We start from the raw sequence: 24,043 nt of genomic DNA on the forward strand, positions 1-24,043 counted from the left end.
AAATTAGGAACTCATATCCATTTTCCTATTCTATAATAACTTCTCAACATCAATTGTTAATGTTTTGTCTTTTTTAAAACATTAAATCGGCCGGGCGCGGTGGCTCAAGCCTGTAATCCCAGCACTTTGGGAGGCCGAGACGGGCGGATCACGAGGTCAGGAGATCGAGACCATCCTGGCTAACACGGTGAAACCCCGTCTCTACTAAAAATACAAAAAACTAGCCGGGCGAGGTGGCGGGCGCCTGTAGTCCCAGCTACTCCAGAGGCTGAGGCAGGAGAATGGCGTAAACCTGGGAGGCGGAGCTTGCAGTGAGCTGAGATCCGGCCACTGCACTCCAGACCGGGCGACAGAGCAAGACTCCGTCTCAAAAAAAAATAAAAATAAATAAAATAAAATAAAACATTAAATCTACTGTTACCCTATATGAATGAATTATTATAGTATAGCTCAAATATTTCTTTACTACTACTACTACTACTGTGGATTTGGTAACAGATGGTATTATAGAAAAATAATAATATAAAGTTCTTACCTCAGGCCTCAGAGAAGGAAGAATAACAATTTCTTGCAATGCTTGTTTTGCCAAGTCTTGACCAGCTATATCATCAAATTTAACAGCTGTTCCACTAAGAAACAAGACCTCAGTTAGTTCTACAATACAAACAGGACCCAGTTATTACAAGATGAAGCCTAAGCCCTATGACATATAGTTATTTTTATGTTAACTGTTAAACTATAGTTAAATCAGTAAAGCATGGTTTCTACATTGATAATTGAAAACTATCATAAAAATTAAGTATGTAAACCAGACAAGGTATTTATTATCTATTTAACTCCTGACATGTTTTCTAAGTAAAATTAAAACATAAATACTATAAAACATTTAGATGGCAAAACTTACTTGTCCACAATTTCATTCATTATAAGGTTAGCAAGGTTGCTGTCCACATTCCTAAAATTCTTCAAGTCTTTTTTCTTACGAGCAGCAGTTGTAGGGGTAGAAGGTTTATTTGTCCTATTTGTTTTTGGAGTGCCCTTAAAGGATACAGAATTTTAATGTGAAAATACAACGTAACATTTACATTTTTCATAAATAACCTTAAAGTTCACAGAATTCAAGCTTTAAAAATAGGAAAAAGAGTATAAAAATCCAGAAATTGTATATTTACCTGAAGGTAAAACTCTATTCACCAGATAACTATATTTGGCATTAAGTCAGTTATAGAGGATTTTATCCAGAGATTTAGTTTTTACAAAATAAAAACAAATTTTGACCCTTGTTAGAATCATGACAAAACTCTAGGTATGTTACTGCTATAAAACATTTACATAGACTGAAATAATTTAAAAAATAAATTTAAAATGAAATATACAGCATTATATAAAACAGACTGGGTAAGCAAAACTTGGTATTAAATGTCTAATGAGCTCCAAAAAAAGTTTTAGAGCAAGTTGCTCTGTGGATTTTAAAAAATATTAACTTTGACTGGGTGCGGTGGCTCACGCCTGTAATCCCAGCACTTTGGGAGGCTGAGGTGGGTGGATCACCTGAAGTCAGGAGTTCAAGACCAGCCTGACCAACATGGAGAAACCCCATCTCTACTAAAAATACAAAACTGGCCAGACGTGGTGGCGCACGCCTGTAATTCCAGCTACTTGGGAGGCTGAGAATCGCCTGAACCTGGGAGGCAGAGGTTGCAATGAGCCGAGATCGCACCATTGCACTCCAGCCTGGGCAACAAGTCTCAAGAAAAAAAAAAATTAACTTTATGGAAGCTTATCCATTCTCTAAAGTATTACAAAGTATTTATAATCAACTTAAGCAAGCATAGTATCTTAAAAATTTTTATATTTGCAAAAACACAGCAATTAAAGTTACTGTCCCAGAATACCTTATGAGTGGTAGGAGCAGGACCAGGTCCCTGTTTCACTCCAGAAACCATGGATAAACCACTGTAACTAGGTGCTCTATGGTGGCCTGAAAGGCCTGCAGATCCAGTTTTCATAATTGTTTTTGAACGAGGCAGTGAATTACTAGTGTGTGTTAAGGGGTCTTTTCTTTTTGGAACAGCTCCACTTTCTGACAAGGAAAAAGTAAAACCATTGTGATTAGAAAATTGTAGCTGAACATAAAGACAAGCAAACATTTGTAAAACCAAGGTAATATTTTTTAAATTCAAAAATATTTCAAAATAAGATTTCAATGAGAAAACGTACCAGGGTCTTCATAGGGGTGGTCACTAGGTAGATAAGAATATGGTTATTTGTTTTTTTTCTCCCTAACGTATATTCTAATTTTCTCTTTTTTTGAAACCTGTAGCCCAGGCTGGAGTGCAGTGGCATGATCACAGCTCACTGCGGCCTTAATCTTCCTGGGCTCAAGAGATCCATCCTCCCACCTCAAACTCCCAAGTACCTGGGACAACAATTGTGCACCACCAGACCGGGCTAATTAAAAAAATTTTTTTGTAGAAACAGGCTCTCACTATGTTGCCTAGGCTGGTCTCGAACTCCTGGGCTCAGGCAATCCTCCCACCTTAGCCTCCCAAAGTGCTGGGATTACAGGAGTGAGCCAGTGTGCCTGTCCCTATTCTAGTTTTCTTATTAAAAACAGTATTTGTGCCTGTAATCCCAGCTACTTGGGAGGCTGAGGCAGGAGAATCACTTGAACCAGGGGCCAGAGGCTGCAGTGAGCCGAAATCATGCCACTGCACTCCAGCCTGGCAACAGAGAAAGACTCTGCCTCAAAAAAAAGAAACAAAGCAAAACAAAACACAAAGAAAACAAAAAACAGTATTTTTTTTGTTGTTGTTGTTGTTGAGACGGAGTCTCGCTCTGTCGCCCAGGCTGGAGTGCAGTGGCCGGATCTCAGCTCACTGCAAGCTCCGCCTCCCGGGTTTACGCCATTCTCCTGCCTCAGCCTCCGGAGTAGCTGGGACTACAGGCGCCCGCCACCTCGCCCGGCTAGTTTTTTGTATTTTTAGTAGAGACAGGGTTTCACTGTGTTAGCCAGGATGGTCTCGATCTCCTGACCTTGTGATCCGCCCGTCTCGGCCTCCCAAAGTGCTGGGATTACAGGCTTGAGCCACCACGCCCGGCCAAAAAACAGTATTTGTAAGAAGAAACTACTTCATTTTGGGGAACAGGAAGATGATATAAAATAGTTACGAAGCGCCAAGCGCAGTGGCTCACGCCTGTAATCCCAGCACTTTGGGAGACCGAGGTGGGTGGATCACCTGAGGTCCGTAGTTCAAGACCAGGCTGGCCAACATGGTGAAACCCCGTCTCTACCAAAAATACAAAATTTAGCCAGACGTGGTAGCAGATGCCTGTAATCCCAGCTACTCGGGAGGCTGACGCAGGAGAATCATTTGAACTCGGGAGGCGGAGGTTGTAGTAAGCCAAGATTGCATCACTGCACTCCAGCCTGGGTGACAGAGTGAAACTCCGTGTCAAAAACAAAAAAAAGTTATGAAGCAAATAAAGCTCTCAAATAAGAAACAAAATATAATACAGGCATTAGGGATAGGATATACAGAGGGAAAAAAGTAGCACTCAACTACTTTGATTCCAAACTATTATAACTATAAATACTATGAAAGTCTGTTCCCACTAAGAGGGTCTTAAAAACTAATTAATTTTAGACCAGGTGCAGTGGCTCACGCCTGTAATCCCAGCATTTTGGGAGGCTGAGGTGGGCAGCTCACCTGAGGTTAGGAGTTCAAGACCAGCCTGGCCAACATGGTGAAACCCCTCTTCACTAAAAATACAAAAATTAGCTGGGCATGGTGGCACATCCCTGTAGTTCCAGCTACCCAGGAGGCTGAGGCAGAAAAACTGGTTGCAGTGAGCCCTGATCGCACCACTAGCACACCAGCTGGGTGATTGAGAGGGATTCTATCTCAAAAGAAAATAATAATAATAATCAATTTTAATTGAAAGAGCATAAAGATGTGCTTTTACATATGCCAAGTATTATATGTGCTGTAAATATGTAAATGAACATTTATAGAACATCTCCGATTAAGTTGAAAAGGTTATTTGTCCAGTGTTGTTCTACTATATATATTACAGTCTGTAAAAGTTTAAATCTCACCACTCCTAAATAATATTTTTATATACTACATAACAAACATCAGTGTTTACTTACAATGTTTACTGTGAAGACAAATGTTAAGTCAGTCAGCAAATTAGAGTGGCCAAAAAAAAGACAAAAGCCTCAATTTTACTTTTGTAATAAAATCTCTTAATACAGTTTAAGAAAACAAAGACTCTAAACTAGTATAGGAAATCAGCTTATTTATTTAGACAACCAGTTTACTTTTACTGCAAGTTAACTATTATAAAATCAGAAAGCATAAATAAAATTCAAGTTAAAAAAAAAAAAAACCCACATTGGGCTGGGCATGGTGGTTCACGCCTATAATCTCAGAACTTTCGGAGGCCAAGGCAGGCGGATCACGAGGTCAGGAGTTTGAGACAAGCCTGACCAACATGGTGAAACCCCGTCTCTACTAAAAATACAAAAATTAGCCGGGTGTGGTGGCATGCACCTGTAATCCCAGCTACTCGGAGGCTGAGGCAGGAGAATTGCTTAAACCCAGGAGGCAGAGGTTGCAGTGAGCCAAGATCGCATCACTGCACTCCAGCCTGGGCAACAGAGTGAGACTCCGTCTCAGAAAAACAAACAAACAAAATAAGCCACATTCAGGATACCTTAAAACGAGGTTCTAGAATAAATAAGACCTACTAGTTGATAGTGCAATACGGTGACAATAGTCAATAACAACAAGGCCAAGAGTGGTGGCTCATGCCTGTAATCCTAGCGCTTTGGGAGGCTGAGGTTAGGAGTTCGAGACCACCCTGGCCAACATAGTGAAACCATGTCTCCACTAAAAATACAAAAATCAGCCAGACATGGTGGTGCATGCCTGTAATCCCAGCTACTCAGGAGGCTGAGGCAGGAGAATCACTTGAACCTGGGAGGTGGAGGCTCCTTCAAAAAAAAAAATACTACTACTACTACTACTAACTTAATTATACATTTTAAAATAAATATATGTGTATATGTTAAAAATATATAGTTCTGAGATTATATATATAGACATTTCCACAAGGAACAATTATGAGAACGACAGCAGACTCTAACAGAAGTAACAAATGTCTGTTGGAAATGAGGTATGTCCAAAATGTTGAGGGGAGAAAAGTGACCTGTCACATAAAAATGAGGATATTTCAGGCACTGGAAAGACTAAGAGTTTAACCACAGATATTCACTAAAAGAACTACTAACGGACATCTTCTAGATAAAAAGAAAATTAAACAGAGAAAGGAGTATATAGCTATAATAGAAAGTTAGAGAACAAAAAAAAGATCAGAAAACCTGTGGGGAAGAAAAACTCAAAAAGGAAAAAATATCATTAATATATAACACTTGGCTTTGGGGTAAACAATATTTTGCTAAATCATAATGTTAGCTATGGTTTTTTGATATTACTAAAAATAACTATATGTACATAGTTATATATACATATTTTGATAAAACTAAAAATAACTATATGTATATATAACTAAATATGTATAGGGGCCGGGTGCAGTGGCTCATGCCTGTAATCCCAGCACTTTGGGAGGCTGAGGCGGGTGGATCACCTGAAGTTAGGAGTTCGACACCAGCCAGGCCAACATGGTGAAACCCCATCTCTACTAAAAATACAAAAACAACCTGATCATGGTAGCACATGCCTGTAATTCCAGCTACTGGGGAGGCTGAGACAGGAAAACTGCTTTAACCCAGGAGGCAGAGGTTGCAGTGAGCCAAAATCGTGCCACTGCACTCCAGCCTGGGCAACAGAGCAACTCAGTCTCAAAAAACTAAATAAAAATTTATTGAGGTATAATCTGCAATGAATTACATCCATTTGAAGTATACCAGCGGCTGGGCATGGTGGCTCAGGCCTATAATGCCAGCACTGTGGGAGGCCAAGGCAGGTGGATCAAGGTCAGGAGATCGAGACAATCTCGGGCCAGCATGGTGAAACTCCATCTCTACTAAGAATACAAAAATTAGCTGGGTATGATGGCGTGCACCTGTAGTCCCAGCTACTCAGGAGGCTGAGGCAGGAGAATGGGCTGAACCCAGGAGACGGAGGTTTCAGTAAGCCAAGATTGCGCCACTGCACTCCACCCTGGGCAATAGAGCGAGACTCCGTCTCAAAAAAAAAAAAAAAAAAAAAACCACAAGCTATACCAGCCAGGCACAGTGGCTCACACCTATAATCCCAGCACTTTGGGAGTCTGAGGCGGGAGAAATGCTTGAGCCCAGGAGTTTGAGACCAGACTGGCCAATATGGTGAAACCCCATCTCTACAAAAAATAAAAAAATTAGCTGGGCACACTCATGCCCACCTACAGTCCCAGCTAATTTCAGCTGTACTCCAGCCTGGGAGATACAGTGAGACCCTATCTCAAAAAATAAATATATAAATAAAGTATACAATTTGATGAGTTTGTAAAGATGTATACAACTGTGATATAGCCATTAAAATCAAAGCACAAAATGTTTCCATCATAGAAAGTAAGAGAAAAAATGGCAAAAAGAGTTAAAACATTGTATATAAAACCAAATTAGAGGTGAAGGTTGCTACCTGAGAGTCATCAATTTAGTAATTTCTACAGAGCTGGGTTCAAAGTCACTGAATCTTTCTTTTGCTATCTCTAATCTGCTGCTGAGGCTGTCTTTAAATTTTTAGTTTCAGTAACTACACTTTTCAACTTTAGAATATTATTTTTATATCATCTGCTTAGATTTTCCATTTGATAACTGATGCCATATTTTCTTTCAATTCTTTAAACATATTATAATAGCTGCTGTGAAGTCTTTGTCTGCTAAATCCAACATCTGGGCCCACTCATAGTTTCTACTGACTGCTTTTTTCCTTGAGTAAGGGTTATACTTTACTTTTTCTTTGCCTGTCTAGTAATTTTGAGTTGAAAATTGGACAATGTATAATAGATAACACATTGTAGTAATAAGCAGACTTTGGTATGACTATTTCCCAAGAGAGGTAAAAGAACTCATCCAAGTAAAACATCACAGAATGTTCCAGAAGTGAGTGACACTAATAAACCATTAATAGGTCTGAGTGAGATCTACTTGGACTCACTGTGTATTAAACACCAATGCCGTGTAAATTAGCTATAAAGTCAATATGCCCTTCCAACCAGAAAACAGAAAAGAACAGATTATGGGTTGAGTATCCCTTATCCGAAATGGTTGAGACCAGAACTGTTTATGGTTTTTAAATTTTTTTTGGATTTTGCAATGTTTGCATTTTACCTATTGGTTCAGCATCCTTAACCCAAAAATCCAAAATGCAGAATACTCCAATAAGTATTTCCTTTAAGCATCATGTCAGCGCTCAAAAAGTTTTGGATTTTTGGCTAGGCGCAATGGCTCATGATTGTAATCCCAACATTTTGGGAGGCCAAGACGGGTGGATCACTTGAGGTCAGGAGTTTGAGACCAGCCCGACCAACATGGTGAAACCTCATCTCTACTAAAATACAAAAAATGACTTGGGTGTGGTGGCAGGTGCTTGGAATCCCAGCTACTCGGGAGGCTGAGGTGGGAGAATCGTTCGAACCCACGGGGACGGGGTTGGGGGAGGGTGCGGAGACTGCTGTGAGCTGCAACTGTGCCACTGCACTCCAGCCTAAGTGACAGAGGAAGACTCCATTTCAAAAAAAAAAAAAAAAGTTTTGAATTTTAGAGTATTTCGGATTTCAGGTTTCGTATCAGGGATATTCAACTTTGTACTAGGGATATGAAACAAGACAAAGTTCAATTTTTTTCAAGCAGGTCCCAGGAAGAGAATGTTCTTTGGAGGGTGGGGCGGGGCACGCAGTGGGAAAACATGATGGGGTCTAGCATGTGAAATGAAGTAAAAGAATCAAGATAACAAGGAAAGGAAAGACAGACCAACACTTCAGGGCTGGAGAATTTTTGCTATTTATCCTAGCAGAACTATTAGGATTGCAAATACATATTTTAGAAACTTAACTATATATATGTGATGGATTCTTCCATTTCTGTTTTTTTCAGTCAGTGCCTTCTGAAAATGTCAGCCCTTCACAGCCATGCTAAAAGAAACAGGCAAAATACTTATATCGATATTTGAAACGGCATTTTAAATCAGACACAGGAAGGAATGGGAAGAGGAAAACTGCCACTGACTATCCTATAAGACCAAACCAACATGAGAAGTCCTTAGGGGAGATGTGAAGCCACAAGGGAAAGAGTTGATGAACAATTGTTTCTTCTGTCCATAGAAATCCTTTCACTCTATCTCTTCTCCATTAAAACCTTATAAGTTTTGACCGGGTGCAGTGGCTCATGCCTGTAATGCCAGCACTTTGGGAGGCCGAGGCGGGCGGATCACAAGGTCAGGAGATCGAGACCATCCTGGCTAACACGGTGAAACCCCATCTCTACTAAAAATACAAACAAATTAGCCGGGTATGGTGGTAGGCACCTGTAGTCCCAGCTACTCGGGAGGCTGAGGCAGGAGAATGGCGTGAACCCAGGAGGCGGAGTTTGCAGTGAGCTGAGATCGCGCCACTGCACTACAGCCTGGGCGAATGAGCAAGACTCTATCTCAAAAACAACAAAACAAAACAAAACAAAAACACCTTAGAAGTTTTGTATTACATATGAATAAAGAAGGCAGAGTTCCAAGAAGGAAGAATAGGAACAGCTGCAGTCTATAGCTCCCAGCGTGAGCAACGCAGAAGACAGGTGATTTCTGCATTTCCAACTGATGTACTACTGGGTTCACCTCACTGGGGCTTGTTGGACAGTGTGTACAGCCCATGGACCGTGAGCCGAAGCAAGGCGAGGCATCGCCTCACCCAGGAAGCACAAGGGGTTGGGGAATTCCCTCTCCTAGCCAAGGGAAGCCGTGACAGATGGTATCTGAAAAATCAGGACACTCCCACCCTAATACTATGCTTTTCCAGTGGTCTTAGCAAACGGCACATGAGGATATTATATCCTGCAACTGGCTCTGAGGGTACCACGCCCACAGAGCCTCGCTCACTGCTAGCACAGCAGTCTGAGATCGAACTGCAAGGCGGCAGCGAGGCTGGCGGAGGGGCATCCGCCATTGCTGAGGCTTGAGTGGGTAAACAAAGCAGCCAGGAAGCTCAAACTGAGTGGAGTCCAGCGCAGCTCAAGGAGGCCTGCCTGCCTCTGTAGACTCCACCTCTGGGGGCAGGGCATAGCTGAACAAAAGGCAGCAGAAACTTCTGCAGATTTAAAGGTCTGACAGCTCTGAAGAGAGTAGTGAGTTCTCCCAGCACAGAGTCTGAGATCTGAGAACGGACAGACTGCCTACTCAAGTGGGTCCCTAACCCCGAGTAGCCTAACTGGGAGACACCTCCCCATAGGCGCTGACTGACACTTCATACAGCCGGGTGCCCCTCTGAAACGAAGCTTCCAGTGGAAGGATCAGGCAGCAACATTTGCCGTTCTGCAATATTTGCTGTTCTGCAGCCTCTGCTGGTGATACCCAGGCAAACAGGGTCTGGAGTGGACCTCCAGCAAACTCCAACAGATCTGCAGCTGAGGGTACCGACTATTAGGACATCCACACCAAAATCCCATCTGTAAGTCACCATCATCAAACACCAAAGGTAAATAAAACAACAAAGATGGGGAGAAATCAGAGCAGAAAAGCTGAAGATTCTAAAAATCAGAGCACCTCTTCTCCTCCAAAGGAATGCAGCTCCTTAACAGCAACGGAACAAAGCTGGACAGAGAATGACTCTGATGAGTTGAGAGAAGCCTTCAGACGACTGGTAATAACAAACTTCTCCGAGCTAAAGGAGGATGTTTGAACCCATTGCAAAGAAGCTAAAATCCTTGAGAAAAGGTTAGATGAACGGCTAACTAGAATAAACAGTGTAGAAAATCCTTAAATGACCTGATGGAGCTGAAAACCATGACATGAGAATTACATGATCCATGCACAAGCTTCAGTAGTTGATTTGATCAAGTGGAAGAAAGGGTATCAGTGATTGAAGATCAAATGAATGAAATGAAGCAAGAAGAGAAGTTTAGAGAAAAAAGAGTAAAAAGAAATGAACAAAGCCTCCAAGAAATATGGGACTATGTGAAAAGACCAAATCTACGTCTTATTGGTGTACCTGAAAGTGACGAGGAGAATGGAACCAAGTTGGAAAACACTCTTCAGGATATTATCCAGAAGAACTTCCCTAACCTAGCACGGCAGGCCAACATTCAAATTCAGGAACTACAGAGAACGCCACAAAGATACTCCTTGAGAAGAACAACTCCAAGACACCTAATTGTCAGATTCACCAAACCTGAAATGAAGGAAACAATGTTAAGGGCAGCCAGAGAGAAAGGTCAGGTTGCCCGCAAAGAGAAGCCCATCAGACTAACAATGGATCTCTCAGTAGAAACTCTACAAGCCAGAAGAGAGTGGGGTCCAATATTCAACATTCTTAAAGAAAAGAATTTTCGGCCGGGCGCGGTGGCTCAAGCCTGTAATCCCAGCACTTTGGGAGGCCGAGACAGGCGGATCACGAGGTCAGGAGATCGAGACCATCCTGGCTAACACGGTGAAACCCCGTCTCTACTAAAAATACAAAAAACTAGCCGGGCGAGGTGGCGGGCGCCTGTAGTCCCAGCTACTCGGGAGGCTGAGGCAGGAGAATGGCGGAAACCCGGGAGGCGGAGCTTGCAGTGAGCTGAGATCCGGCCACTGCACTCCAGCCTGGGCGGCAGAGCGAGACTCCGTCTCAAAAATAAAAAAAAAATAAAAAAATAAAGAATTTTCAATCCAGAATTTCATATCCAGCCAAACTAAGCTTCGAAAGTGAAGGAGAAATAAAATCCTTTACAGACAAGCAAGTGCTGAGAGATTCTGTCACCACCAGGCCTGCCTTACAAGAGCTCCTGAAGGAAGCACTAAACATGGAAAGGAAAAACCAGTACCAGTCACCGCAAAAACATGCCAAATTGTAAAGACCATTGATGCTAGGAAAAAACTGCATCAACTAATGAACAGAATAACCAGCTAACATCAAAATGACAGGATCAAATTCACACATAACAATATTAACCTTAAATATAAATGGGCTAAATGCCGCAATTAACAGACACAGACTGGCAAATTGGATAAAGAGTCAAGACCCATCAACGTGCTGTATTCAGGAGACCCATCTCACGTGCAGAGACACACATACGCTCAATATAAAGGTATAGAGGAAGATCTACCAAGCAAATGGAAAACAAAATAAAGCAAGGGTTGCAATCCCAGTCTCTGATAAAACAGACTTTAAACCAACAAAGATCAAAAGAAACAAAGAAGGCCATTACATAATGGTAATGGGATCAATTCAACAAGAAGAGCTAACTATCCTAAATATATATGCACCCAATACAAGAGCACCCAGATTCATAAAGCAAGTCCTTAGAGACCTACAAAGAGACTCAGACTCCCACACAATAATACTGGGAGACTTCAACACCCCACTGTCAACATTAGACAGATCAATGAGACAGAAAGTTAACAAGGATATCCAGGAATTGAACTCAGCTCTGCACCAAGCGGATCTAATAGACATCTACAGAACTACATGATTAAAAATATAACCTAAGACAAAAATTTATACAAGACATTGAAAGAAACATTTTCTTTCTTTTTTTCTTTTTGAGACGGAGTCTCGCTCTGTCGCCCAGGCTGGAGTGCAGTGGCGTGATCTCGGCTCACTGCAAGCTCCGTCTCCTGGGTTCACGCTGTTCTCCTGCCTCAGCCTCCCGAGTAGCTGAGACTACAGGTGCCCGCCACCACGCCCAGCTAATTTTTATATTTTTAATAGAGACGGGGTTTCACCATGTTGGCCAGGATAGTCTCGATCTCTTGACCTCATGATCCGCCCACCCTGGCCTCCCAAAGTGCTGGGATTACAGGTGTGAGCCACTGCGCCCAGCCAGAAGGCAGTTGTTTCATAGCCTAACCTAAGGTTGTTCTGCTATAATCTGAACAAAGTAATATTTAATATAATTTAAGCCCTGCACATGAAACTAGTGCTAAAAAAAAAAAAAAAAAGTCACCAATAAAACTGTCAAAAACAAATATATGAAAAAATGCTCAACACCATTAATTATGAGGGAAATGTAAATCAAAACCACAACAAGGTATCTTACCCCAGTTAGGATGGCTATTATCAAAAAGACAAAAAGAATGCCAAATGCTGGTAAGGATGTGGAGAAAGTGAACTCTCAGACACTACTTTTGGGAATCTAAACCAGTACAGCTACTATGGAGAAGAGTATGGCGGTTCCTCAAAAAACTTCAAATAGAACTACCATATGACCCAGCAATCCTACTATTGGGAATTTATCCAAAGGAAACAAAATCATTATAACGAACAGACATCTACACCCCATGTTTACTGTAGCACTATTCACAACAGCCAAGATACAGAATCAACCTAGGTGTCCAAGAACAGATGAATGAATAAAGAAAATGTGGTATATATACACACAGAATATTATTTTTAAAAAGTTAATCTCATAGAAATAAAAAGCAGAACAGAGGATACTACAGGCTGAGAAGGGTAGGGAAAGGATGCAAAATTATAGCTAGATGGAAAGAGTAAGTTCCAGTGTTCTACACCACTGCAGGATGACTATAGGTAACAATATATCATTTAAAATAGAAGGAAGATACTGAATGTTTCCAACACAAAGAATGATAAATGGGATGATAGAAATGATAATTACCTTGATCTAATCACTATATATGTATCAAAACATCACTGTGTACCCCATGAACATGTACATTATCTGTCAACTAAAAAAAACTTTTTAACTAAATAAAAAACTAGCTCAGATGTCAGAGAACCTAAGAAATGGAGAGTCCCAAAGAAAACAAAATAGAAAGACATTTAATCTTCTGTAGAAGTTGATATCCAGAAGTTTATCAAGGACAGTTAATCCATAGTAAATAAGACTGTAATGCTTCTCCTATGTGAAGCTTCAAATTTCTTCTATCAAGTACTATAAAACATTCACATATAGTATATATGAAAATTGATATGCAATAAAAATTGATACATAAAAAATTAAAACGTATCTTACAAAACACTATTTCATGAAAAAAAAGCAGTATAGCTATCATTATAAAAACACAAAAGCCATGACAGAAAAAAAGATTATTTTAATCACTTCCAGGAATGCACACCTTCATATTTTATAATCTGAAAAACCAGAGGTTGCAAAATATGCAAATGAAGCATGTTTAGAATGACTATACCTTATTTGTTGCATGTTCATATACTATGAATGACAGAGGTACTATATTTTCAACATAGCCCTGTGAAAACATGAACAATCAAACCTACCATTATAAAATAAAATCAACATTATCAGGTTAAGTGAGACCCTTACTTTGCATTCAAGCTTTATTATTTTATGTTAGTTAACCTTAACCCACCTGACTGGAGATGTCCATTGCGGCATGCCACGTTAGTACTGTCATTATAGATGTCCGTTTGTGACTTGGAAAATGGCAAAACTGGTTGCATCTTCTCTATGCAACAGAGAAGGTAAAAAAAACAAAGAAAAAATAAACAAAAAGAAAAAAGATAATGAACAAATAAAATGTGCATGTGAAATGAAAAGTTACTCAAGTTGTTACCAGATTGTTACATGATAAAAAGTTTTTGCATTTATATAAAATTATCTTTTAAAATATAATTAGTAAAAACTAAGTCACGAAAATAACAGAAATTAACAAGTGAATGGCTATGTTCAAAATATGCCTTATTCAGGTCAGGTAACCCGAGGTAGTTAGATATCACTATCATCACCAGAAAATATTTACTGAATATCTAATATGTCCAAAACAAATACCATGGAGATTATTATTGGTCGTGGTCTTGCTCTGTCACCCAGGCTGGAGTACAGTGGCACCATCATGGCTCACTGTGGCCTCAACTCGCTGGGCTCAAGTTATCCTCCTTCCTCAGCCTCCTGAGTAGTTGACACTACATACACACACCACTATGTCCAGCTAATTTATTTTTTGTAGAGACAGGGTCTCAATATGTTCCACAGGCTGGCCTCAAGCTCCTGGCCTTAAGTGATCCTCCCACCTTAGCCTCCCAAAGTGCAGGGATTACAGGCATAAGCCACAGTTCCTGGCTCCATGGAGATTAAAAAATGAATCACAGTTTCTACCATTTAGATATTTATTAAATATAATTGGCAACTTATAATAAAACTGTGTATTGTTTTAAAAGACTGCATAGTGCAAAAGAAAGATCATTGAAAAAGCTTTACAGAGCAAGTGGGTTATGAACTGCCTAGAATTTGAAAAGATAAAAGAAAAGGATAGCTGGGCGCAGTGGCTCACGCCTGTAATCCCAGCACTTTGGGAGGCCGAGGGAGGCAGATCATGAGGTCCGGAGATTGAGGTCATCCTGGCTAATAAGGTGAAATCCCGTCTCTACTAAAACAAACAAACAAAAAATTAGCTGGGCGTGGTGGCACGTGCCTGTAGTCCCAGCTACTCGGGAGGCTGAGGCAGGGGAATGACTTGAAACCGGGAGGTGGGTGGAGGTTGCAGTGAGCCGAGATCACACCACTGCACTCCAACCTTGGTGACAGAGCGAGACTCTGTCTAAAAAAAAAAAAAAAAAAAGAAAAGAAAAAAAAACACCAAACAAAAAAAAGGACATTTCAGGAAAGAAGAACAGCATTTAAAATAGCACAGAATGAAACTATAAGCAGTGTCCAGGAAATGCCGTATTTGGCCACATTAACTAACATATGTCAGGCAAAAAATAAAAGCAATAAAGCAAAGTCAAATAAGCATACTGCAGTAACTGTATGTACATACAGTACCCTACCATTTGTTTAAACACACACGTGCACAGTTGTCTACAAAAAGATTACCTCTAAAAAAGACCCAGAGAAATTCATAATAACAGCTGCCTCTACGGAGGGGAAATGGGTAGCTGGGGCATAGAATGGGATGGAGCTTTTCATACTCAAACTTTTTCAAATTTTGTGACATATGTCTATATTACCTATTTGTTATATTAATCAATTAAAAAGGATTATTTCAACCGTACCCCCACATCAAATAACAACAAAAAACCCTCCCAAGATCTGGGTCTCTTTTTTTTTTTGAGATGGAGTCTCGCTCTGTGGCCCAGGCTGGAGTGCAGTGGCCGGATCTCAGCTCACTGCAAGCTCCGCCTCCCAGGTTTACGCCATTCTCCTGCCTCAGCCTCCTGAGTAGCTGGGACTACAGGCGCCCGCCACCTCACCGGGCTAGTTTTTTGTATTTTTTAGTAGAGACGGGATTTCACCATGTTAGCCAGGATGGTCTCCATCTCCTGACCTCGTGATCCGCCCATCTCGGCCTCCTAAAGTGCTGGGATTACAGGCTTGAGCCACCGCGCCCGGCCAAGATCTGGGTCTCTTAAGTCTAGCAACTGAAGCCCAAGAAGGTAGCAGTTTGATCCCTGCCACTCTACACCACTGCTGCACTCTCTTCCCCAAGTGGAGTACTGTGCTGAATCATAAATGATTATTTTCTTCAAGTCAATGAATACATGAAAAAAATGCAGCACATATATAAACTCTCTTAAACTTTCACTTCTAAGGTTCAACAAACAGGTACCATGCTTGGTTTATGGTACAACCACACATGCCTTTGGGATAGGTCAAATAGTAGCTACCCTTTCTGCACAAAACACAAAGTACTGCATGGCTGCTTTTGTATCTTAGAACTGGCTGATACAATATACCTTGGAGGTTTTTTTTTTTTTGAACTAACAGGTCGGTCATCTGATTTTTCTCAACGATAAACTCTTTAAATGACCATGCTGAGACAGAAACCCTTTGTCTTAGCAAAAGCATAAATCAGAAAATATGCTGATTTGTAAATGTAGACATCTGTACATAAATGGTATCAATTAATACTCTCCTCAATGAAATTTAACAAAAAGTTCACAGAACCATTCATTATGTAATAAAAAGAAACAAATTATATTCTTAGTTTTTATAGCTAGGAATAAAAAGCTACAGGGTATTTTTTCATGTACACAGAGTTCAGATTTATATGTGTAGAAACAGACACATACAGTATAACAGTACACTGCTTCTGTGAACCTGCTCCCATTCATGTTTTCTTTTTTTTTTCTTGGAGACAGAGTCACAGACACATACAGTATAACAGTACACTGCTTCTGTGAATCTGCTCCAATATTTTTTCTTTTTTTTTTTTTGGAGACAGTCTCACTCTGTCGCCCAGGATGGAGTGCACTGGCGCAATCTCGGCTCACCACGACCTCTGCCTCCCGGGTTCAAGTGATGCTCCTGCCTCAGCCTCCCGAGTAGCTGGGATTACAGGCGCACACCCCCAGCTAATTTTTGTATTTTTAGTATATATGAGGTTTTGTCATGTTGGCCAAACTGGTCTCAAACTCCTGACCTCAGATGATCCGCCCGCCTTGGCCTCCCAAAGTACTGGGATTACAAGCGTGAGCCACCGCGCCCAGCCCCAATTCATTTCTGTTAAAGGACTAATGCTTCTTTTTGGAATGACTATAGGGTTGTACAGATTAATCAATGATTTAAATCAAAGCAGTAACCTTGCTTCTTTACCTCCTCACATCCAACCCCCATACAATCATCTGAGTAATCCACCGGAGAGGAAAATCTTACCATATAACACTCTTCTACTTAAAACCCTTTAGTGGCTTCCCATTGCCCACAGATACAGCTCAACCTCCTTCCTATGACAAACCAGGCCATCCATGATCTGCCTACATCTCTTATGCCTCGGCAATCCCAACTTCATGTCTCAACCTGCACCCTCCCATATTCACCATGCTTTTCTTGCCTTTGAGTATTTGCTCATGCCATCACATCTTCCTGAGATATCTTTTCTCAAATTCTTTTTCTTTTCTTTTTATTTTCCTTGAGACAAGGTCTCACTCTGTCACCCAGACTAGAGTGCAGTGGTGCACTCAGGGCTCACTGCTGCCTCAACCTCCTGAGCTCAAGCAATCCTCCTGCCTCAGCCTCCCAAGTAAGTAGCTGGGACTACAGGTGCATATCACCACTCCTGGCTAATTTTTTTTTCTTTTTTAAATTTAGAGATGGGGTCTCAATATGTTGTCCAGGCTGGTTTCAAACTCCTGGGCTCAAGCAATACACCTGACTCAACCTCCCAAAGTGCTAGGATTACAGGCATGAGCCACTGTGCCCAGTCCTCACATTCTTTCATAATTTTTATTCATTTATCTAAGTGTACACTTTAGGTTTCACTTCTACGAAGTTTTCTTTTGTTTCTTTAACCAGCTTTGTCACACAAGGAAGCTTTCTTAGCACCTTTTTCACCCTTACAAAATATTTGTAATCCCCATCCTGTAGTGATGACTATTTATGTGTCTGTTTCTCCTACTGTATTATGAGGTCCTTAAAGAGAGGACCATTTTATCCAATCTATCAGCAAATCTAGTTGTTCAACCTTCAAGTATAATCATAATCCAACCACTTGTTACCATTTCTCCTGATACTACCCTAGTGCAAGCCTCTATCACTTTTCTCCTAGATTACTGTAACAGTATCTTAATTGCTCTCCCTGGTTCTACCCTTAGAGTCTATAATGTAACACAGCAACCAGAGTGGTCCCTCTAAAATTTAAGTCAGAGTATTTCATTCCTTCCCCCAAAATCTTTTTATTTTTGGTTTTGTTTGAGACGGAGTCTCGCTCTGTTGCCCAGGCTAGAGGGCAGTGGCGCAATCTCAGCTCACCGCAACCTCCGCCTCCCGGGTTCAAGTGATTCTCCCGCCTCAGCCGAGTATTTGGGATTACAAGCATGCCCACCACATGCAGCTAATTTTTCTATTTTTAGTAAAGACGAGGTTTCGCCATGTTGGCCAGGCTGGTCTCGAACTCCTGACCTCAGGTGATCCACCCACCTCGGCCTCCCAAAGAGCTGGGATTACAGGCATGAGCCACCACACTGCGCTGCTTTCTTAAAAATCTTTATAACTGCTCCCCATTTCACAGGCGGTAAAAGCTTAAGTGCTCATGGTGGCCTTTATAGCCCTGCATGTTGTGACAATCCCTTCCCCCATGAGTTCTCTGACTTCATCTCTACTATAAATCTACTATAATCTCCTTGCTGGGACACACTGGCCTCTTTGCTGCTTCACAGACAAATCAGGTACGTTCTCTTAAGGCTTTGTATTGGCTCTTACTTCTCTGTGGACCATCATTGTCCCAGGTATCATCATGGCTAACTCATGGCAACTTCTCACAGAGAAGACCATCCTGTTTAAAATAAAAAACCCAAACCAGGGCCACCTGTAATCCCAGCTACTCAGGAGGATGAGGCAGGATAATTGTTTGAATCTGGGAGGCAGAGGTTGCAGTGAGCCAAGATCGTGCCATTGCACTCCAGCCTGGGTGACAGGGTGAGGCTCTGTCTCCAAAAAAAAAAAAAAAAAAGGTGACATCAACATATACCTGTCTTTCAATAACTCAAAAGGTCTGGGAGTGGATATACCTAAGACAGTAAAAATGACCTGTGTACAAATGTGTATTAACAGTAACACATATTTATTATGTGCTGGTTAAAAATTGGAGTTTTTCAGAGATGTGGTGCCACATAGGTATCTAATTAGGATGGAGAATGGGGAGAATGATCCTGGGAATTCCTAATACAGACTGGTTTGAGAGGATGTAGCCTCTCTGTTAAAAATGAGAAAAGATCATATATATCATTTATTTTTGGTTTAGTGATAGTGAACCTTAGAGCAAAGCTTAACTGTAAAACCTGCAACAGATTAAAAGTTAATTTTGATGTCAGCAAATTGGTATAACTGGCTGTTATTTATATATATATACACACACATATATATATATATTTAACATAGCTTCATTTAACATTCATTTATTACTGCCCTACTCTGTTTCAGGTATAATGCCAAGGGTTATACACAACTTATTAACTCAGTAAATATTTATTTGGTAACTAGCATGTGTTAGACATTGTTGCAGGCACCTGGGATATAGATAAAGATCCCTCCTCCATAGAGTTTATATTCCAACAGGGAGAAGACAGATAGTAGATAACAAACATAAAAAATAAATTACACAGTTTATTAGAAGGTGATAAATACATGGGAAAAAAATAAGTGAAACACAGTAAGGAGGATTAGGAGTGGACAAGAGGTGGTTTGTTTTTTTTTTGTTTTGAGACGAAGTCTCACTCTACCACCCAGGCTGGAGTGCAGTGGCATGGTGTCTGCTTATTGCAACCTCCGTCTTCCAGGCTCAAGCAATTCCCCTGCCTCAACCTCCCGAGTAGGCGAGATTACAGGCGCCTGCCACCATGCCTGGCTATTTTTTGTACTTTTAGTAGAGGCGGGTTTTCACCATGTTGTCCAGGTGCCCAGGATCGTCTGGAACTCCTGACCTCAAGTGCTCTGTTCGCCTCAGTCTCCCAAAGTGTTGGGATTACAGGTGTGAGCCACAGTGCCTGGCCTTTTTTTATGAGATAGAGTCTCTCTCTGTCACCCAGTCTAGAATGCAGTGGTGCCATCTTGGCTCACTGCAACCTCCACCTCCTGAGTTCAAGCCATTCTCCTGACTCAGCCTCCTGAGTAGCTGGGATTATAGGTGCCCACCACCAGCCTGGCTAATTTTTTGTATTTTCAGTAGAGACGAGGTTTCACCACGTTACCAGACCGGTCTTGAAAGCCTGACCTCAGGTGAACTGCCCGCCTTGGCTTCCCAAAGTGCTGTGATTACAGGCGTGAGCCACCACGCCCAGCCGATGTCACCTTTCCCATCTACCACTCCTCACTTTTAAAGTAAGATATTTCATAAATAGGCACATAGCATTTTTGAGGGTGAAAACAGATACCAACTTTAAAATATCCAAAATATTAAACCTTTAAATGCCTAGTTTCGTATTACATTGCACATTTTCTTTTTGTTCTCTCCTCTACTAACACAAATAAGAAAGTACAAAGTCACACTCAAAGATGAGTCTCTAATTGGTAAGATATTAATACTTCTAACGTCCTATATCACAACATCAAGGAAAACATAAAAACCAACTCTTATTCACTTTGAAAGATAGTACAAAATGCTCCATAATCAAATTTATTCTGTATGATATACACAATACTTTATATATACACTGAAGAGCTTTAAAGATAAAACACATAGAAAGTACCAATGAGAACCATCAATTATTTTACTGCAAGAAACTTTAATACACTATTTAATTATATTTGACACAGTAGTAACCTCCATTTAGAAAGGAAGAAGGCAAGTCCTGTCAGCCACAGAAGCCAGGGAACACTACCTTGTTATTCATCTGAAAGCAGTAATGGCTGCTTTTTTAACTATGTGGGGCAAAAACCCCACAAACACAATGACCATATAGCAGTAAATGAATGAATGAATAAAATGTGTATGTATGTGTGTATGAATATATCTTTCTACCTAAGCAAAGGAGGTGATTACTGTCAGGTAAACAGATGAATAAAAACCAACATTTTTAAAGCACTTACTACTATGGTTTAGGTTCCTTTAATAATTCAATGGTCAGAAATATGAAATATTATTATTAGCTAATAATATTAGCTTCAGCTGGGCATGGTGGCTCATGCCTATAATCCCAGCACTTTAGGAGGCTGAGGTGGATGGGTCACTTGAAGTCAGATGTTCGACACCAGCCTTGCCAACATGGTGAAACAAACCCTGTCCTTACTAAAAATACAAAAATTAGGCACGGTGGTGGGCGCCTGTGATCACAGCTACTGGGGAAACTGAGTCATGAGAATAGCTTGAATCCGGGAGGTGGAGGGTGCATTGAGCCGAGATTGCATCACTACACTTCAGCCTGGGCAACAGAGCAAGACTCTATCTCAAATAATAATAATAATAGTTTCATACTACAAATTAGATAAAAAAGACTCAGACATGCATAATAACTTACCCCAAGTCACAGGGCTACAAATAAATAAGGTTTACCTGCTTACCAAATATCTACTGTTTCTATACACCAATGTATGATAGAGCTACTCATATGTAGTGGGTTTTGTCCTACTTTTTTGGAGTGGTAGATTTAACTTACTAATATATTTTTAAAACCTACACCATCAAACAGAAGACGAGTGAAAGTTTCTATTTCAGATGAATGCTGAAAGAATGACAGAATTAAAACATCACTGGGCATCAGTCATAGTTAACTGTTGCTAACCTCCCAAGATGGAACAACTAACGATGAACACACACAAACACAACCACCTAGAAAGTAGTCTTATCATTAAAAAATAAAAATCAACTTTCAATGTGATCAAGGCTCTATATCCAACTATCATTTAACAGGGGAAGAAAAGAAGAACATGTTAAAAGATACCATAAAGATGCATGCAGCAAAAGTCAGACTGTAGGAAATACTACGTGACAAAGACCTGGTTACATCAACAAATAAATTGGAAAAAATGAAAAACAGATGCACATGAACATTAAAAGAGACATATGGATCTTTTTAAGATCCTGGTTCAAACAAATCATTAAAAATAGTAAAAATTATTAAATTTTGGGCAGGGCACGGTGGCTCAAGCCTGTAATCCCAGCACTTTGGGAGGCCGAGACGGGCGGATCACGAGGTCAGGAGTTCAAGACCATCCTGGCTAACACGGTGAAACCCCGTCTCTACTAAAAAATACAAAAAGCTAGCCAGGTGAGGTGGCGGGCGCCTGTAGTCCCAGCTACTCGGGAGGCTGAGGCAGGAGAATGGCGTAAACCCGGGAGGCGGAGCTTGCAGTGAGCTGAGATCCAGCCACTGCACTCCAGCCCAGGTGACAGAGCGAGACTCTGTCTCAAAAAAAAAAAAAAAAAAAAATTATTAAATTTTGAGAAAATTAGAAATTTGGAAACAGTATTTTTGGGGGGGTCAGTTTTGTGGATAATGTTAAAAGAAATGTGGAATTACCTTTTAGGTGCAATAATGGTATTTCAGTGATTTTATTTTGAAGTCCTTATCTTTTACAGGTATAACATGAAATATTTATAAATGGAAAAAAGTCAAGAATTTGTTTCAAAATAATATGTAGTCGGGGGACAGTGAGCTGGGAAGTCAAGTGAAGATGGTAGGCTTTTTCTGTAAAGGGCCAGACAGTAAATATTTTAGGTTTTGAGGGCAGTGTCATCTCTGTATCAACTACTCAATTCTGTCACCATAGCATGAAAGCCATAGACAATACCTAAAGGAAAGGAATGGCTGTGTGCCAAAGTAAGCAGTGAGCTGGGTTGGCCCATCATCTGCAGTTTGCTAGCCCTTGATATGAATAAATCAAGACCGACAGTGAGGTGATAATTATCAAAGCTGAGAGAATAATAATTAGAAGTTCATTATGCTCTTCTGTTTTTGTATATGTTACACATTTTCTTTACGTTAAAAAGCCTGGACCACATTTTCAATCACTGATTTATTTCTTTCTATAATTAAAGCTTCATTGAACACACATTTCCAATACATCTCACATCAAATTATACATTAATTGATACCTAGAAGTTGTAAGCGGTCCTTGGCCATAACCAAATTAGTCATCATTTTAGCTTGAAGGCTTCTAGCTCTTTCACACTGTTTATCTGAAAGAAAAAAATTAATTAAAATATCTACATTTCCCAACTAAAATTGTTTCAAGATAAATTATCACCCAAATTATTTTCATGGGGAGTCACAGTCTTTATGCAGAACATTTTTTTTTTTAAAAAAAAGAAGAAAATATATACCGAAAAGAAAGAGAACAGAAAAAATTTTTTAAATACTATCTTCAGGCCAGGGTCGTGGCTCACTTCTGTAATCCCAGTACTCTGGGCAGCCAAAGCAGGAGAATCACTTGAGCCCAGGAGTTCAAGACCAGCCTGGGCAACATGAGACCTGATCTCTACTTAAAACCAAAAACAATTAGCCAAGCATGGGAGGGTGAGGTGGCAGGATCACTTCAGCCCTAGGAGGTGGATGGTGCAGTGACAGGTGCCACATCACAGCATTCCAGCCTGGGCAACAGACTGAGACCTTGTCTCAAAAAATATATATAATAGCTACAAAAAAAAAAAAAGTTACAGTTTCTCATGACGGCTTCCAATCTACTGTAATATTTCATACATTTCAAGTTTATTTCATGGAGTCTAAAACATTTGTTCCCCACATTTCAAATTCTTTGAAATTGGGATTCGTTTTACAACCAATGCTAACTTACTAATGCTATCCACCAGGTTGCAGTCATAACACAGTTTTTTCATTGCCCATGCCTGCACCAATTTGGTCACAGATATTAACATTGTTGTTATATCTATGTCTAAATAAAACTAAAACAGCCGCTTCAACAAGATTAAAATTCAAATTCTAAGTGATGAAAAGAGCATTTATCATACTTTGTTTTTTACTCTTACTGGTATAATATAAGGCATTTTTAATTCAATGAAATACTGTTTTTCTTTTCTTTCTTTTTGAGACAGAGTTGCACTCTTGCTGCCCAGGCTAGAGGGCAAAAGGCGATATCGGCTCACTGCAACCTCCGCCTCCCAGTTCCAAGCGATTCTCTTCCTTCAGCCTCCCGAGTAGCTGGGATTACAGGTGTGCGACACCATGCCCGGCTAATTTTGTATTTTTAGTAGAGACAGGGTTTCTCCATGTTGATCAGGTTGGTCTCGAACTCCTGACTCCAGGTGATTCACCCGCCTTGGCCTCCCAGAGTGCTGGGATTACAGGCGTGAGGGCACTGTGCCCGGCCCAAATACTTTTATTAAGATAAACACAATCTGGCTGGGTGCAGTGGCTCATGCCTCTAATCCCAGCACTTTGCAAAGCTGAGGCAGGAGGATCACTTGAGGCCAGAAGTTTGAGACCAGCTGTGGAAACATAGTGAGACCCGTCTCTACAAAAAAAATTTTTTTTAATT

The 24,043-nt window shown here is 40.6% G+C and overlaps 1 protein-coding gene across 7 annotated transcripts in view; it reads right to left on the reverse strand.

Moving 5' to 3' along the window:
* The window catches only part of SPAST (spastin), an 87,418-nt gene that overhangs the window by 38,568 nt on the left and 24,807 nt on the right, over window positions 1-24,043 (reverse strand). For 4 of the 7 annotated variants that reach the window (XM_033176104.1, XM_033176105.1, XM_033176103.1 and 1 more), the window contains exons 3-7: window positions 22,644-22,727; window positions 13,527-13,622; window positions 1,896-2,083; window positions 905-1,038; window positions 536-629 (exon numbers count right to left, since the gene is read on the reverse strand). In XM_033176104.1, the coding sequence (XP_033031995.1) occupies window positions 536-629; window positions 905-1,038; window positions 1,896-2,083; window positions 13,527-13,622; window positions 22,644-22,727 (596 nt within the window). The remainder of the gene's footprint in view (window positions 1-535; window positions 630-904; window positions 1,039-1,895; window positions 2,084-13,526; window positions 13,623-22,643; window positions 22,728-24,043) is intronic. The other 3 variants (XM_033176107.1, XM_033176110.1, XM_033176106.1) reach the window with 1 other exon arrangement.

This window comes from Trachypithecus francoisi, unplaced genomic scaffold (assembly GCF_009764315.1).
Source record: "Trachypithecus francoisi isolate TF-2019V2 unplaced genomic scaffold, Tfra_2.0 Lachesis_group17, whole genome shotgun sequence".
NCBI classification, from domain to species: domain Eukaryota; kingdom Metazoa; phylum Chordata; class Mammalia; order Primates; family Cercopithecidae; genus Trachypithecus; species Trachypithecus francoisi.